This window comes from Gymnoscopelus microlampas (genome assembly GCF_963454915.1).
Source record: "Gymnoscopelus microlampas genome assembly, chromosome: 22".
NCBI classification, from domain to species: Eukaryota; Metazoa; Chordata; class Actinopteri; order Myctophiformes; family Myctophidae; genus Gymnoscopelus; species Gymnoscopelus microlampas.
In genome coordinates this window covers 15,591,077-15,609,817 of record NC_139959.1, presented here as the reverse complement: position 1 = coordinate 15,609,817, position 18,741 = coordinate 15,591,077, and the positions used below count along the sequence as shown (strand labels likewise).

The following is an 18,741-nucleotide window of genomic DNA, read 5'->3' as shown; positions in this document are numbered from 1 at the left end:
TTCAGTGATTTCTGTCTTTGTAAGTATCATACATTCCTTTGAACCGCTTCGTAGGGCAGGTGTTATGGCACAACGGAAACCGTCAAAGGGAAAGTCCACCTTTACATTATCCGAAAAGAGATCTATAGCTTCTTCAGAGTATCTGATTATGTTACATTGACTATGAGCGAGTGCCTACAAGTTACACAACTCATCCTCGCTTGCTTCAGGATGTCTGGTCAGCGTTGCCAAGTACCCCAGGTGTAGCGGGGCGTTAGGGTCTATTAGAAAAACTGAAAACGTTTTGAAGGTAGACAAAAGTCTATTCCATTTCACAATGATGAACTCGAGGGCCAAAGACGTAGCTTTGGTCAAGGGCTTAAGCTTAAATTATACTCATCGTACGACCACCTTCGCTTGAAGAAGAAGAGGAAAAAAATAATATTTTCAAGTTATTTTCAGCGAGCGGTGTGGTTTACCGTATACAACAAAGTATAAATTCGGGTTTATTACACTCTGCAGTCAGTGTCGGAAGGCACTTCATACTGTAGGAGGAAAACGTGAGAGAGGGACCATTATCTCACAGCATGGGGGCCACGGGTGTGTGCACTGCAGTGGCATGTTTCACCTAAAGAGAAACGTTTCAGTGTTTTCCACCAATATTTCTGTTTGTTGTGGGCATAAGGAACCCTCAAAGCGTTTACCTTCTAGTTGATACTCAGGCTAGCGGATGTGGAAATGAGGTCACATCAGGTATCAGGGTGTTTAATGAGGACAAAATAAGGGCGAGTCAGTGATGCCACAGAACTCATAAACCCAGGTGCAGTGATGCTCTCTTGCTCAGTGGAATTATCTCTGGAATTATCTCTTGTTGGCTTATTTCCCCCCCTATTATACAGAGTGCATGTCTAGGCAATTTCTTTTACCCATGGTATTACTGTATAACGTCACTGTCGGGGTGAAACCTTGTATGTCCAAAACTTTAGGACATACAACAAAACTACTTGAAAACAAATTGAAAACAGAACCGGTGTTCAAGTGTTATTTAGTCACAAGCTCTTGTTAATACCTTTCATTGATTCAAAGTGTATAAAACCCACAGACTTCACTTTCGCTTAATTTGTTTTCCTCCAAACTAGCAGATCTACAGGATCACAACTTGTCGCGACACGTTGTGAGCTTGTAGATCGGCCATTTTTGCTACTTTTTTTGCGACACTATTATACGACAAAGTAGGGCATTCATTTACAAATAATAAATAAATATGGAGATACAAGGTTTCTGCCCGACAATGGCAATAGGCCACTGAAGCTGCCTCCTGCATGAAAAACCACTAACAAGCTTGAACTTACATTTTCAAGGCAATTTAGTTGTTTCATCCTGGCAGTGCTTCTCAAACTCTTTCATGTCAAGGACCCGCAAATTAAAATAGCAGATATACAAGCTCATAGCGGCCTGCTATTTTTTTTAATCGTGGAAAATGTGCAAATCTTTGAATATATATATATCTTTTTTTTAAGCAGACATTTGTAACTCAAATCTTTGCTTCTGTGGATTCTACAAATGTATTCTAAATCCTAACAGTTTTTTTTTTAAAACAGTTATGTTGCTATAATAAGTGGTTCTCAAACTTTTTTCATGTCCAGGGACCCCCAGAAGCACAGATCAGAGTTAAACATGTTTGCTTTAAAACACACATATATATTCAAAGATTTGCAGCAATTTTCACGATTTTTCAAAAACAGAAGATCTACAAGCTTGTAGATCTGCTATTGTTGAATAGCCAAAGACATTTTTAAAATGACACAGATGCGTTCCCGGATTGAATGGGTTAATATGTATTGGCACGTCGGACCCTCATCTGAAAATATTTTTGTGCCCGGGACCCCCCCATATAAGATATGGTTTGTTAAAATGTTTCAAAAAATATTTACAAAAAGTCACATTGTGATTCGGTGTGAGCTTGTAGATCGGCTATTTTCAAATAGCCAAAATATAGGGGTTAAAGTTGTTAAAGCTGGTTTAGGTGCTATATTAAATGATTTAGCTGGGAAGCCCCTCAAGGACCCCTGGGGGTCCCCGGACCCCACAGTTTGAGAATCACTGCTGTAGAGAACATCAAGTCTCTACAGAGCAGACAGCTCACCTCTCTCTCTCCTTCAGATAGTGTGTGAGGCTGGGCTGGCTGAGAGAGAGAGAGAGCAAGGCGGCCGCCTTAAATTGCTTTGCTAATGTAACGTTAGATCAGTGACAGGTTGGAAGCAGAGGCTGTGAAGGCTTTGTATCCTGTCTGTAACCTTGGAGTTAATCTGAATGACACAGGTTTTTTTTCCTGCTGCACTCAAAAGGGATCAAAAATATAAATTGTCGCTGTCGGGTGTAAACCTTTTACAGTAAGTCCAAAACCATTCTTTTTTAATAAATATTATTTTAAAAAACACTTAAAATTGTGAAAATATCAGATCTACAAGCTCAGAGCTTGTACATCTGCTATTTTCACTACATTTGTGAAAATGTAGTGATGTACTCTTGTATGGTGAAATACGGCATTGATTTACGAATAAATATATAGTTGAAACATGGAGATACAAGGTTCCTGCCCGACAGCAACACATTTCCAATGGACCAAAGTCCATTGTTTATCTCTAAGGTTTAGATTGAATCAAATGTTTGCGTTCTTAATTTTTCTATGAATTAACCTCTTGGACCCCCCAGCATCCATATTCTGGGGGGAACAACAGCCAAAAATATCAGATCTGAGTATCAGAGTTTTGGCGAAGAGATTTGCTGAAGAGCGGGAAAAAAAGAGCGTACCAAGTACAGTCGCAACTCGGGTCGCTTTTGCTAAGTATAGAGAGGGTTTAAGTGGTTAAACGTGACTTCACATTAATGGAGTGAGTTCAGTGTGACAGCAAATATGTTTTGTCTTGTATCTTCCTACCTTAACCTTTTGGATGGTGTAGTGCAGTGATTGAAAATGTTGACTTGCCAGCATGATGACCACATACAACGTTCTTTTGAAAGAAAAAAAAAGCTATAAGAGAAGGATTTTTGGTGCAATTATTTTTAGGCTACTGCTGTTGTCTGACAACAGGTACAAAAAGAAAAAAAAGTTAGATCCTTTCAGGAGTTTTACATGTACCACTCGCCCTACAGTTTAACACTACCGTTAAGTACTGACATAAAATGGTATATTACACATGTCACTATACATCTTCTCTATGTTCTCTCTAAAGTGATGGAGTTAAGTGTCCAAGTGTTTTGTTTTGGTTGGGGGAGAGGAGGGGGGGTATTGTCATTGGTGAGGTCCTGGGCTGCAACTGGATTCATAGCCACTAGAGGGGGATAGCGCTTCTTCCTGGTGCTGGGACTGCTCTTCGCCTCGCTCATCTGACAGGAAGCTGGAGAACGTCTGTGCTCGTGGGATGAGGGTCATTGTAAGGCTGCTTCCTGGAAAAGACGAGCGAGAAATTCAAAGGATCAGTTCAATGTTAAAGCTGACAGAAAGGTGTGTTTTTCTGTCAGTGGTGGAAAGTAACTAAGTACATTTACTCAAGTACTGTAAATTTAAGAACAATTTAGAGGTGCTTTTTCAATGCTTTATACTTGGTAAATGGTAAACGGTGCATTTATATAGCACTTTTATCCAAAGCGCTTTACAAAGACTATGCATTACATTCACACACACATTCATACACCGATGGCGGAGGAAACCATGCAAAGCACAAACCTGCTCATCAGGAGCAATTAGGGGTTCAGCGTCTTGCTCAAGGACACTTCAACACTAACTCTGGTGGAGCCCCCCAGCCCAGGATCGAACTGGGAACCTTACGGTTTCCAGTTCACTCTACCCCTGAGCCACACTTCTACTCCACGACATCAGAGGCAAATATTGCACTTTTTACTCGACTACAGTACATTTATTTGAAAACTTACAGAGAGATTAGATTATTACAAAACCTACATTAACCAGTTAAAACCTATTATATATTTAGGATAGGAAAAAAATTTGAAAGATTTTGAAAATAATGCACTTGAAGTGCATGTTAATTTTTATGTCTATTTTCTTACTATTACTGAAGTAAATTTTGAATACAGTACTTAACTTCCACTACTGTTTTTAGTTTTCTCTCTTAGCATGTAATCGTGGGTTATGTCCAAAACTTAGGACTCAGGATTCAGGATTCAAATGAAAAAATATAAAAAATAGCAGATCTACTGTACAAGCTCAAGATTACTTAACTTGTAGATTTGCTATTTTTGCTACATTTGTGTTAAACGGTAGTATGGCAAAGTAGGGCATTCATTTACGGAGAAAAAATATAAAAAGTACAACTTTTTACTTGATTTGTTGTCTTAAAATGACTCAAACATAATAATACAAGTGATATTTTGAACCTCATCCTATGATTGTACTTTAACTGCTGCTTAAACAGTGCATGCTGAAATCTGCACAATAAAAAAGAAAACAAGGATTTTGTTCAAAGCAGGATTCTTTTTTTTAATGGATGTTATTGGTAAACCGTGTCAGATAGTCAATAGACAGTACTCTGGTGTTGGACAGGTGACAGTAAGCTGCTGCATGCCAGTTCTGTGGTGACACAAAACAACCTTGCCTTGATTGAATCCAGAAGTGTCATTTCAGAAAAGGTGGGTGGCAAAAAGAAAAAAAGACTAATGAATATATGGTTGCAGACAAGACAACAACAGTCTGTATTTATAAGTAAACAAAATAATAAAACCTATTTTCACACTGAACAACAAAGGCTATAGAATACACATACTCGGTTACAAGACGCACGCACGCACGCGCACACACACACACACACACACACACACACACACACACACACACACACACACACACACACACACACACACACACACACACACACACACACACACACACACACACACACACACACACACACACACACACACACACACACACACACACACACAGTGAAAGACCATCAACTCATCCAATACAAAGTACATGAGTCAAATTTTCTGAGGTGGCAAAAACATGCATGAAAAAAGTGTACTCCTCTGAGCACAGGTCTACTGTCTCCACCAGGCCCCAGAAACTTTGGAAAGCAGCCATAGCCAATTGGAATGGGAGTAGTAGCACAAAGTGGGCACAAATGGCCTATATGTTGCGTCATGATCCAACCTTACGGGTGTACAACCTACGGTTCAAGAGTTACAGAACAAAATGTGAAGTGGGCTGTTGTAGCGCCACATTGAGGGTGGTTTGAACTATTTCGAATCTATTAGGAATCAAATAGATTTGATTTGACACACATTTCTTTTATTTACCCAGGGCACCAGCTGAGCACAAGTGCTAATTTTCAGCAACGCCCTGCACACAGACACGCACTATGTATGCAGTATCCAGATTCCAGACTGGTTTTGACATCATGTTACACTTATACCAAGCTCATGGACCCAATGTCATTGGGGAGCCAGGTGTCAATCAATTGTAGTGAACCTACCAGGTTCTGAGAGGGGTGGGACTAATAGAGGAAGAGAGGCGCCTGGAATCAATACAATTTTCGGGTTTCTGATCCGGTCGCAGCAGAAATAACTTTACGTCATCAGGTGGCCAGAACCAACCACCGGTCCCATGCATCTCCAAAATGATTCCGCTAGTTTAAAACTTGTTTAGTTTGGTATAATCGTTCCGTCTCTTTTGGTATAATAATGGTTTGGTATGTCCATTGGTATGTCCAACTTGTAGTGCGACAAGCAAGATTAAACTAATTGATTCTTATTATGTGGGGAACAAAAACAATGCGACGCCAACCGGAACCAACCACCGAGCCACAATTAATTTTTTTCTAGACCGGATCACACTGCTAGTTTTAGAACGAATACCAGGCTTTCCTCCGTGGTGGAAAGGCTGGTGACGCAAGGTTAGGAAGAGAGAGAGTGAGAGAAACGGGTGAAAATAGTGATGTTTAAGTGTTGGCAAGTTTAATAATCTGGTAAATGTCACCAAATTAAGAGCCAGGGTGAGGATAGCGTGAAACCCTAGCCTTATTGTCAAAAACAATAAAGGTTACCGTGTCTGGATCTGGGTTTTCACTCAGTATTTCTACAAGCTGGCATTAATAACTACAAGGTGGGTGGCTGGTGAACTACTAACACACTAGCCTGGAGGGGAAGAGAGCGTGAGGCATCTCAACAAGTTTCTGAGTGAGTATGGATGCTATCTGAGAAGTGTAATGACAAGGACATTTATAGTAGTTGAAGGATAGGACGTTTAATAGTGTTCTGGATAGTGTGCGTCAGGACCCTGATACCAAAGCTGTTGCAGTAGAGGTGCTCAAGACTGCCGTGCATACCAGAGGATCCAGGTGCTCACAGACAGGTGGGGTGCTGGGTTCTCTAACACACACAAACAGGTAGGGTGCTGGGTTCTCCAGCACACAGACAGACAGGTGGGGTGCTGGGTTCTCCAGCACACAGACAGACAGGTGGGGTGCTGGGTTCTCTAGCACTCCACTCATAATTATATTGGGAAACTGGTTGCAGAAGCGTTCTGAAGTTTTCAAAGGAACTGTGAGTACAGACAATATACTTTCCTTGATAATTTCAAATGAGCTCCAACAAGCATGTCAACTAAATTGGTACCATAGAGCCAACCGTTTCAAAACCCCATGTATTTGTTTTATTTGGGCCAGCATGACAGATTTTATAGGAATGATTCACATGGTTATGGAATAAATACCTTTCTGGTATAACAGTCTTTGGATGAATTGGGATATTCTTGTTCGATAGTCATGTGGTAAAACAAATATGTTTAAATATATGCCTGGGGGGTTTTAAGCTCACAATATTGTACAGCTATACAATAAGCTAACCAGGCCTTTATGTAGAATCGATCGATTTGATTAGGATTCAAACAGACACTTCAAATACTTATTTCCAAACATTACCAAAAAAAATACAATAAATATATCAACAAAGCTGAACCTAAAAACAAAATTAAACCTAATTAAACACAACTAAAGCAATAAAACAAGCACTAACAACAGTCTACATGTATTGCACTGCATTCCGTAAGCCTGCAGAGCAGTGTACAACCAGGAGCTCCTCACCACTGCTGTGGGGTCCTGCTCTCATGGTGAGTCACACACACACACCCTGTACGCATAAGATAATTGTGTAATGAGGACTTTTTTTTTTAGCTGCGCTTGTTCCACTATATTTATTAGCCATCGATGGATAATATCAATTGCGAATAAGGTAATATCAATGGGGATAACAGAAGGTGTGTGTGATCACATGGCGGTCATCATCTGTAGCTGCAAGGTTTAACTGCTTTAATAAATCTGAGACTCCTTCCACCATTTCATTCACTCATCTCTACATCACAGCGTATTGCTCTCAGGAGAACCTGTTCCCCTGTTATCAGCCTCCAGCACAGAGGTACTCCCAGTCAAGGAGACGGCCAGTGTATAACTGACAGCTCAGTCTCATTGTCTGATGTGACTTTACTGTGTGAATGTACATAAGTGTGAATGTTAGCACATTCCCTGCCATTGAAGGAAATCTCCGTCATTTCAAATCCAACCGTTGACCGCCATTGATGGAGATCTCCGTCAATAAAAAAAACTAAAACGTAGGAATGATCCCTTGACTCTGAGAGAAGGAATGGACGGATGTGACGTCATCCCAAAAACGGCACTTCCGTCCACTCCTATGTTATGAGTTGTAGAAAAACACATCTAGTCGGATTTCTTATTTTTTTGGTGAAAACGAGCCTTATGCAACGGCCGAAAGAAACAAAATGGCCGATCGCAGTTACAACATTTTTTTGTTGTTTAAACAAAATGCCATGCAGTACTGTTGTTAAACAAAGTTATACAATGCCATAATACTTTGTACTTGTTTGCCTAAATTGTTCAGAGCACAGCTATTTGTTTCTGTATTTTATTCTTGGATTGGTGTTTGTTACATTTAATACATGAAAGGAAATAGAAGTGGTTGAATTCAATTTACGTAATTTGTTATCCCTGAGTCACTAGAATACCGGTAGTTCAAAACAAAACAGAATGCAGTTCACAGGTATGGGGCTCAGCATATAATTGATTGGATTGATATTCTGCATGCCACGAGTGTAAAGGGGTATTTTCTCAAACTTAATTCAGCTAATCAAAGAGAACTGTTTGAGAAACTAGTTTAAAACTTTATAGCCATATTGTTTATGTAATAGACCAAAGTGAGAACAGCAACAACTGCTATAGTTAATATATTTTATTGATGGCTGTTTTAGCTATTATTGAGGTATTTTAAGCAGTTTTTTTTAAGCACACCAGTTTGATGCTTGAGGAGAAAAAAAACTCAACCCCGGTTTTGAACCATGAACCTTATGGTTACTAAACACTGACTTTTCCCCTGAACCACAGACACATGATACTGTAGATGAATGTGACAACGATGGTAATTACTTAGCCTTATCAGATCTACAGCAGAGTGAAGACCTTACAAAAGGGGTATTTGAACCAACCGCCTTCACAGTTCCTGCTCTCCCAGCTCTGTATCTTAACCACTGTACAGGTGCTAATGATTTACTTAGCCTAATAGAATTTAGACCACACCTTGCCCACTATTGAATTTTACAAAATTGCCTGAATTTGTAGTCACCGGCTTCGAATGGTATCAATGCATTGAATGGCACATTATCACGTTTTATCAGACCAAACTTAACTTACGGTATATAAGTCATCTCCGTCGGTAGGTCAGCATGTCCTGATAACACCCAATGAATGGTCTGATGAATTGCGGGTAGGTCAGTATGTCGCCTACTTTGCCCATTCAATGGTCTGATAAAACGTGATAATGTCCCATTCAATGCATTGATAGCATCCGAATGGGGTGTTGTAGTCTCTACTAAGCTTTCGGAAATACTAAATAGTAATCTGGCATACTAAATAGTACGTATGTTAGAATGCAATTCCGGACGGTCCGTAGTGTCCACAGCTGTTGAATACTACAAAATGTTCTGAATTTAGTATAAATCTCACATACTATGTAGTAGCTACTAAGCTTTCGGACTCGGACGGGGCCACAGTCTCTGCTCTTCAAGTTCTGTATCTTACCACTGTACCACTGTGGTTCATACTGAAACAATACTCTTACACGTTCTTCAGTGAAAGATTATAGCGAAGTACAACCTTAATTTATATTTTTAACTCATCCTTGGTTTTGAACCAAGAACCTTCTGATTATAAAGCACTGATTTATCTCCTGCACCACAGAAGCATGTTCTGTGGTCCAGGAGATAAATCAGTGAGGATATTTGAGACAACTCATTACTTAGCATTTAGATTTACTTAGTGAAACTGTTCCAAAAGGTGGATTTGAACCAGGGACCTTCTGCTTATATCATTTAATAATTTTATAATTGTGTTTCCTTTGCTTGACTTTTTGTATACTGTAAAGCACATTGAATTGCCTTGTTGTTGATATACAAATAAAATTGCCTTGCCTTATAAAACTCGTATATCCTGCACAACACAGAGACATGGAATATTTGTGACAATTATGTTAAATAATTCATTTAATTAATTTAGATGCAGTGTCTAATATTTAAAAAAAATGATTTGAGTTTTGAACTCAGTCTCTTCACTTTATGTCTAGTATCTTACCACTGTACCACTGTGATTCATACTGAATCAATTCTCTTGCACGCTCTCCAGTGAAAGATTAGAGCCAGGTACAATAAACACATTCTTGGTTTTGAACCAAGAACCTTCTATTTACAACGCAATGATTTATCTCCTTCACCACAGAGGCATGCAAGATATTTGTGACAACTAATTGCTTAGCATTTAGATACATGGTGAAAACGTTCCAAAAGGTAGATTTGAACGAGGGACCTTCTGCTTATAAAACACTTCCATATCCTGAACCACACAGACAAATGGAAGACATTTGTGACATGACACTGTCATGATACTGACCATGATACTGACCATGATACTATGATATCATGACCAATTGTAGCCAATCAGGATAGAATATGACAAATCTGACCGATAGGCCATGATCACATGACTATAGAGATCATGTGTACTTAGCCCGTAGCACTTGACCTAGCCTTGACGACCATGCAGTCTTATGCAAAGGTTAAAATATAGTTTCAATGTTTTTTTATTTTATTTATTTGATGCTAGGTGGTTTACCTATGATAGATTACTGAGGCACTACACTGTCTCTATGCGTTTGATGTATGAGTGGTATATGTGTTTACCTTGGTTACTGCAAATCGCTCTGGATTAAGAGCGTCTGCTAAATTCGTAAATGGTAAAATGTAAATCACGCCAAAAAAATTGTGAGTTTGGACAAAATTTGTAAGAGTAATATAAAAGAATATCTGTTTATCAAAAAACTGCCTCCTGGTGGCGCTATAACAGGCCCATGTGAAATATTTGGGGCAGAGGTTCTTTCTTGGCCTCCTGGGAGTGTGTGTGATAAGTTTCACGCCGATCGGTCCAACGGCGCCGGAGATTACACGACATAAGGGCGGACGTCCGGCATGGCGGAGATACAGAATTGTATGCATGAATTTTAGGTTAAACGTAAACACTAGGGGTTGGCAACTACCATCCCCTAGGAACAAAAATTACACGCCTGATTGAATCACGTTGCCCAACCCACTTGGATTATCTGCTTAACATAACCTCAGAGTCTCTTTCTCTCTCCCTGTCTTGTCTCTGCCTGGCTCTCTCCACCGTTATCCAAATTAATCATCCCATTTGTTCTTCAGTTCATAGTAGATAACTGAGGGGAGAAGCAGTAATGGATACTTGCGGTGGTGGGATGGAGGAGTGGCTGTGTGACCATCAATAATACATTAGATGGCTGTTTGTAGATGTGTGCAGTGTGAGGTAAGCTGAGGATAGGGGGGGCCGGCAGGGCTGCTGATCTTGCACTCAACAAGGAGGACGTGGCCTGTGATCAATATTTCAGGAGGTGCAAAACCTCGCACAACACTGTAATCAACCCTAACCCTGGACCTGCTCCGGGCCATTAGCCCTTCCCCACCATTCCAACTAGCCAAGAAATGCAGTTTGCATGTCAGCGACTTTTTAATTATCGTTATTCTTTTTATCCATTCAGCTGAGGAGGTTAATTGAAATTTGATTAACAAATTAATATTGAGATTGTTTCTTCCTCTGGACCATTTTATTTCAAATGGAGGACAACTTCAAATTGACAAGGCGATCACTTCTCTTCTCTGTCCTTGATGCTAGAAGCTGCTGATCAGCACACACACACACACACACACACACACAGATTTCAATGTGGTAATCAGGCAGCCTACAGTATAGCCTGAGAGTACGAATAAATTATGTCTACGCTTTACAGTATTGTGTGTGTGCGCGCGTACGTGCTCACAGGGTCAGGTTTCTGAAGAAAAAGTAACAGTACACCTCTGCCCTGCTACTTAACGCTCTACAGTGAAGTTGGAACTAGCTGACTGACTTGTGACACACACACACACACACACACACACACACACACACACACACACACACACACACACACACACACACACACACACACACACACACACAGTGTCCTGTGGTGTGGAGCCAGCAATCATGATGCCATCAAAGTGCCCTGTGGGGTAAAGACTGTGTCACGCTGCCAACTCCCCACTACAGGAAACATAAAACACAAGCCGGTGGTGCTTGGTGACCGCTGTCAACCTGTCTGTGTACAACGTCTGTGTGTGACAGACGGACAACGAGGTGTGTGTGTGTGTGTGTGTGTGTGTGTGTGTGTGTGTGTGTGTGTGTGTGTGTGTGTACAGTATATAGGGAAACCATGAAAACACGTGTCCACGTGTGTCTTTGTTCTACAACCGCTCCCTGAAGTAAAGAAACAATGTTGTCTCCGGTTTGGGGAATATTCAATTCTTTTGGGAAATCGTTGATGATTTTCCAGCCTGTAATGACATGCCCAAAAATAGAGACGGCAGGTTACTTGAAAGTGGTTGAAAGGATTTGAAATGAACAACTAGTTTAGGTGGCACTCACTGGCTGCTGTCCATGCTTCACAAATAAACAAAACAAAATAACAGTCAAGACACTAAGGCTGTGCAGGTTTAATAAAGGGGACACTACCCCCGCAGAACCCCCCCCCCCCCCCCCCCCCCCCCCCCCCCATTTTTGTCCTTAACCCATTAAACCCCGGAGATAGTAACATTACGTTTTTCAGAAAAAAAAGCATTTAGAACAGTGGTTCTCAAAAATAGCAGATATTCAAGCTCACAGCGTGTCACTTTGTGCCATGCTGCAAGTTTGTACATCTGATATTTTTCTATAAAAACTAAATTTAAAATCTTGATCTTCATATTTACACAAATCTTCCCTTCTGGGGGTCCGTGGCACAAAACATTTTCAGATGGGGGTCCGCGGCCAAATATATACAGTATCATTATGGGGGTCCTTGGCACGACAAGGTTTGAGAACTACTGATTTAGAAGGCATTTGTAGAACGGGCCTGAGGTCTTAATGGGTTAATAGATTGCTGAAACGCTTGGTGCACAACCAGGCATATCCTTCTCACATCTTTGCCAAGACAATCCCTTTTTTTAAGCTCGGCCAATTTGGCCTGGAAGCAGAGGCTCATGGGAGCCGCAGCAGATCTAATCATCTCTGTGGTCATAAACAGCAGTGTTTGAATGGTGGGACACCCTGCTGCCTGAAGAGGACCATAGTACACACACACACACACACACACACACACACACACACACACACACACACACACACACACACACACACACACACACACACACACACACACACACACACACACACACGTTAATGTTCATACTGTAATAATGTACACATAGTACATGCTACACACACCACAGGAAAGATGGTGGCAGCATGTCTCCTATCCCTCCCTCTTCCCTTCCCCTCTCCTTCTCTCCTCTGTTTTGCTCCCCTCTCCCTTTCAGAAGCAGACAGTGATTTGTCAGTGCCTTTTCATTACTAGGGAAGGTCGTGTCATCCTATCTAGCCTGGGGTGGCAGCTGCTGGACTGGAGCAGCCTGAGTAAGGGCTGGAAGGGCACGCACACACACGCACACACACACACACACACACACACACACACACACACACACACACACACACACACACACACACACACACACCTGTCTACATCTGCCTCACTGTGTGTGATAACCCAGATGGCCTCCTAGTAACACCTGTAACTGGAGAGCGAGAGGCTACTAGTACCACGAGTCCAGGCTTATGTAAGAGTGCTGACAGTTGGCTTTGTATGCAAAACCAAGCCAGCCAGCCAGAGAATTATATATTACATGCACCGGGGTAGAGGAAAGTTCAGTCCAAAGCCACCAAAATAATTGAGTTCATTTGACTGAAATAATTCATGGCTGTGGTTGTGGTTAAAGTCATCCCTTTTGTGAGTCTGTGGGTCCTCTGGAAAGAAACCAGCCTCAATTGTTCTCAATTGTTCCTGGCATGTATACATTTTTCATGGGGTTCAGTCTCTACGTACAGTATTTCTTGTCACCTGTTGCAGATAAGGCAGTGTTATCGTCCAAAACACGTATCTTTGTCCCCATGCCTTTGATCGTTCATTCCCTCCATAAAAGCCTTGCATATCACTCCTAGCGGATCAAACGAACGCAGCGCTCCGTGCCATTAGAATTGCTAATGCCAACTGCACGATAAAATAAGAGAGTGGGAGGGAAAAAAAGTAAAGTGAGAACTTGTGTGAAATGACACAGAATTGTTCAGAAATGGGCCTATTTAAAAAATGAAAATGTGCTTTTCCATTCCAATCTTAGAGCTAGTAATTGAAGCATTTTTGCTAGACGAGGAGCTTTTTCAACTTCAAAACTTAAAGTGCACTTATTCTATGCCTCAGCAAACTTTATAAAACACAAGTGCCTATTCAGTGAGCCGTACAACCTGCATAACATTAGAAACCCGGTGTTAAGTGTCAGGGAAAGACATTTAATATAAAACATTTATTGGTGTATTTACAGCAAATTTGGTAGATTGCACGAGGCAGCATCGCGCAACAGTGGACGATAATAATAAACATGTAAACTGCCAATAAAACAGAAATGTAGTGGAGTCAAAAGTTCAATAATTCTACACATCTGACCATTTAACGTTATGTGGTCAGATGGATATGGACAGAACACATCTCCATGTTTTTACCATTACATATTCCATTATGTGTTTCTATAAAAGTGAGTATATACTGATAGAGCTCCAGCTCAGCATTTGCTGCTGTAAAAGTAACACCCTTTAAAAACCCTAATAAACATGTGGCGAATAAGTTTATGAGGAGTTTCAGTTCAAACAAAAGTGGCTGTGCTGCGTATTGAGATGAAGGAGCTAATTCACTGCCAGCTCCCCAGTTAAGTGTGGAAAAAGAAATAAACAAATAGCGGCAAACCTCAATAGGACAGGCAACAGTGTTCCTTAATTATTCCCCGGACCCACGGGGTATTTGAACGCAACCCGACCATGACTCAGCAAATTGACTGTGCTGATTGGATATTCATCATGCATGCCGTGATAAACCGAAGGAGCAAGCCAGCTAGGTTGCGTGGTCAAAATGCTCCATTTCTCACCACCTCTCACTGCATTCAACTCTTTCCCACACATTAGGAGGAGATATTGGTGTTCATGAGAGATATAGTGGTAAAATAAAATATATAATTTTTAAAACGAGGCAAAAACATTTAACTCTAATTGCCAAGACAGACGAGGAGAACAATTTGCAGTGTAAACTTAACAAAACTGACTCTTATGGATATGAAGCATCAACTGACGGTGAGAAAACGCTAATGTTACTTCTGCCGAATGAGTTAAATTTTCACCAGAAACAGACTGTATAAAATATGAGTGGCTGCCTATCATAAACAATACATAGCCACCTCCCTGACAATATCGCCGAGACAGTTTGTTTATTTTTGATTCTAAGGTGACCCAATGTTATTCTCCACAGAGAAATTACTTACGACCTAGGGGATGAACAAGAGACGTCAGGACTTCTGTGCTCTATTGGTCCTCAACTAATACTCAATATAAGATGACACCATTTCTGTCTACTCACTCTAATGTCTCAGAGGAGGGCTGTCGGCAGTTCAGAATCCTGCCCACCAGTGACATCATTGGTGGGCAGGTTTGGTAATTTCAAAGAAGATTAAAAAAAAGAAATGTTTTAAATGCAAAAACAAAGGCTTTGATTTCACCATGCTAACTTTTCATGAAGAGAAATGCAGCAGTTTCCATTTGATTTGATTTATTTGATTTATACAACAGAATATATATACATGCATAATATACTAGTTCTTTCCTGGGAAAGATGACAGATAGTTGTTGTGCCGGTGAGGTAAGAAACCCTAGGGGGGCTTACGTATAAGAGAACCTCACCGTTTACATTACATACAATTTGCATTTATTAATCTTAGGTTTCTCAACTGTCCACAGCCCAACAATGAGATGGAAATTGTGTCATCTTATTATGAAAATACCGTATTATCATGAAACTCACGTTAAGCCTCGCACTTGTTAGCATTAGTGTAGCCTATGGACTTTGATTATAAACAACATGGTTGACATGGTACTGTAGGTAGTATTTCACAAACAAAAGGTTGGGTGGGCAGAGTCTATCCTCCACTAACTGTAAATATGTGAGATATTTATAAATAGTTATATCTATAAATAAGCATGCATTGCATGTGTCCAAAATACATGCACTAAAACTAAAGCATGGCCGAAATCAAACTGTCGTCTCGTCTTTGCAGCACAGAGGAACAGGAGATCTATAAGACTTCTACGTTTTTTCTGGATCAGAGGGCCCACTTGGAAATCTCAAAAGTGTTCACGGCCCACTCATTTGACCACTTAAAGGGACTACACCATGAATTTGAACTTTTTCTTCTTCTTTGTGTGTTTTTGGTCTCCCCTACCTCTCTTCTATCCCCAAAAATACCCCAGTTTGAACACTCAGGCTTTCACAGCAAATCTGGGGTTTTCTGTAAATTGGTCTCAAAACAGGCCAAACTGATTTGGACCCTCTGAAGTGACGTCACGTCAGGGTACAATCCCTCCCGTTTTTCAGTTCCAACCAAAAGAAAAAAAAAAGTTTTATTATTTTTTTCTTATTTTTATTTTTTACTTTTTCCACAGAACCAGGAGATAACATGCATACAAAATGTCTCAATAGCGCCCCGTGCCAAACAGGACAATGTGGTATTGCAGGTGAAAGTGCTTTATAAGCCAGAGAGAAGTTAGTTGGAATGAGTATATCTGAGGCTTGATTTAGGCTCAAACCTTTTGAAAAACGTTTGAGGGACATAAACAATATGATATTACCGTAAATATATGTATTTATTTTTAAATTCATGGTGTAGATCCTTTAACACGGGCAGCCTAATTCAGATGTGTGGGGCTGCATGCATTTTCAGAGCATGTTTATTTTAATGATCAATCAATCGACCGTGCTCCGTTTTGGAACATATTATACCGTATGTACTTTTTAGTTCCTATTTATCGGTACATTACGGAAAAAATTAAATCCACTTTTTTATATTAATGTTATGTTAAGAATAATGTGTTTGTGTTTGCCAATTATTTGAGGGGCCTACTTGCACTACCCTCACGGCCCACCAGTGGGGCCCCGGCCCACAGGTTGGGAATCACTTGCTCTGGTCTATGCCAATGACGAATCAATGCCTTGATAAGGCCGACGCTGATCCAAGAAACGCCTGTGGCCACATTAACCCATTCAATCCGGGAAAGCATCTGTGTCATTTTAGATTTCTTTGGCTATTCAAAAATAGCAGATATACAAGCTCATAGAGCCTGGGTGGTCCTTGACATGTTGCTATATCAGTGGTTCTCAAACTCTTTTTTTTTTTTTTACCGTTAGGATTTAGAAGACATTTGTAGAATCCCCAGAAGCAAAGATTTGAGTTAAAAATGTTTGCTTTAAAAAATATATATATTCAAAGATTTGCACACATTTTCAAGATAAAAAAAAAAAAAGCAGATCTACAAGCTCATAGCGTGGCACTCGGTGCCACGCTATGAGCTTGTATATCTGCTATTTTTGAATAGCCCAAAGTATAAAAAATAATGGTTAAAGTGGCTACACAGATGCATTCCCCGGGTTTTAACGGGATAAAATCTACGACGGCAGCTCGTCTCTCTGAGGAGCCTTCTCTTCTGATAAATCTGTCTTCTATGGTCACGTGGCTTCCCTCACATCACGGCAGGGAATGGGATTTCTGTCACCCCCCCCCACCCCACCCCCACCCCCCACCACACCCCACCCCCAGAATCACCTTGTGCCTCTGCTGCTGCTTTGCCTGGTGAGACCTTTTGGCCGTGTCCTCAAACACACTGAAGCATTCAATTTATTCATGGAGGGGGGAAAAAACAAGGAGATAATGGCAAACGCTGAATTCATATGAGCGAGGAGGTAGAGGGGAGCTGTTTTTTCTTTTACTCCACTACAGTTATTTGCCAGCTTTAGATACTAGTTACTTTGCAGATTTAGATGTATTAATACAGAGCATATACACAAAGCAACTAACCCCTATTTTATACATTTTGAAACATTTGAGTCTTTTTATTGCTACTTTCACGTTAAGTAGTACATAAGTAAAACGATGCGAGTTGCGATGCATTGAGAGCTTGTAGATCTGCTATTTTTACTATTTCGGAACGATTCTGTTCCATTTCCTGGTGACATACGAGGTTTCCACCCGACAGCTACGGAATAATGATCCATGGGTAAAATGATTCAATTTGGTCCGTATTGATACTCGGGACTTGAATGAACACTGAGGATGCAAGTCTCTTTTCCTTTTGTTTTTGTACTTCTTTCTTTATCTTTTTTATAAGAGATTTTATCCAACACTTTTACAGGCATGCTAATTTGTGTAATAAAAGACTCACAATTGCTTTTGAGCTTATCGGGCCACAATTAAGTGATAAACAAAGGAACAAAAAGAAATGCAAGCCGCAATATTTCTAAAAGTGTGATGTAACATCGTCTTTCATCTTTGCCTGGCTTCTTCTAATTTGTTTTATCAGTGAAAGCCAAAAGGACTCTAATCCTCAGATAAAGTCTACTAATCAACTAATACCATGGACACGGCATAATCTCATCAGTGCACTAATCACCTCCCTGCCTCTGTGTACGTTTAGACACATGCACACGTGTGTGTGTGTGTGTGTGTATACTGTATATGTACATGCGCGCACGCACGCACGCACGCACGCACGCACGCACGCACGCACGCACGCACGCACGCACACACACACACACACACACACACACACACACACACACACACACACACACACACACACACACACACACACACACACACACACACACACACACACACACACACACACACACGGCTTCCTCAGCCATGTCTCTTGACACACGTTATACTTGTGAGCACATCAAAAATGTAGGACAATGATTCTGCTTTTAATCATAATAACCCTAAGGCCAAAAATAGCAAAAGTTCACAACGCAACTAAGTATTAAATCAGGCATACTGTAACTCTAACCATATCCCCCTAAACCAAGCTCTAAATGTCTAATCCTAACCCTAAACCCAACCTGAATCTTTTCCTAATTGTAAAATCCTAAACTATGTTTAAACCATAAAAACTATTTATTTTGTGAAGGACCAGGAAGATTGTCCTCACAATATCCATTTCTCAAACT

General features: G+C 40.6%; 1 protein-coding gene across 1 annotated transcript in view; it reads right to left on the bottom strand.

Annotated features, from left to right (window-relative positions):
- Nucleotides 1–3,259: 3,259 nt before the first annotated feature.
- dok6 (docking protein 6) overlaps nucleotides 3,260–18,741 on the bottom strand; it is a 96,080-nt gene continuing 80,598 nt past the window's right edge. The window contains exon 8 of the mRNA XM_084048940.1: nucleotides 3,260–3,429. Coding sequence (XP_083905066.1) covers nucleotides 3,275–3,429 — 155 coding nt within the window. The 3' untranslated portion in view covers nucleotides 3,260–3,274. The remainder of the gene's footprint in view (nucleotides 3,430–18,741) is intronic.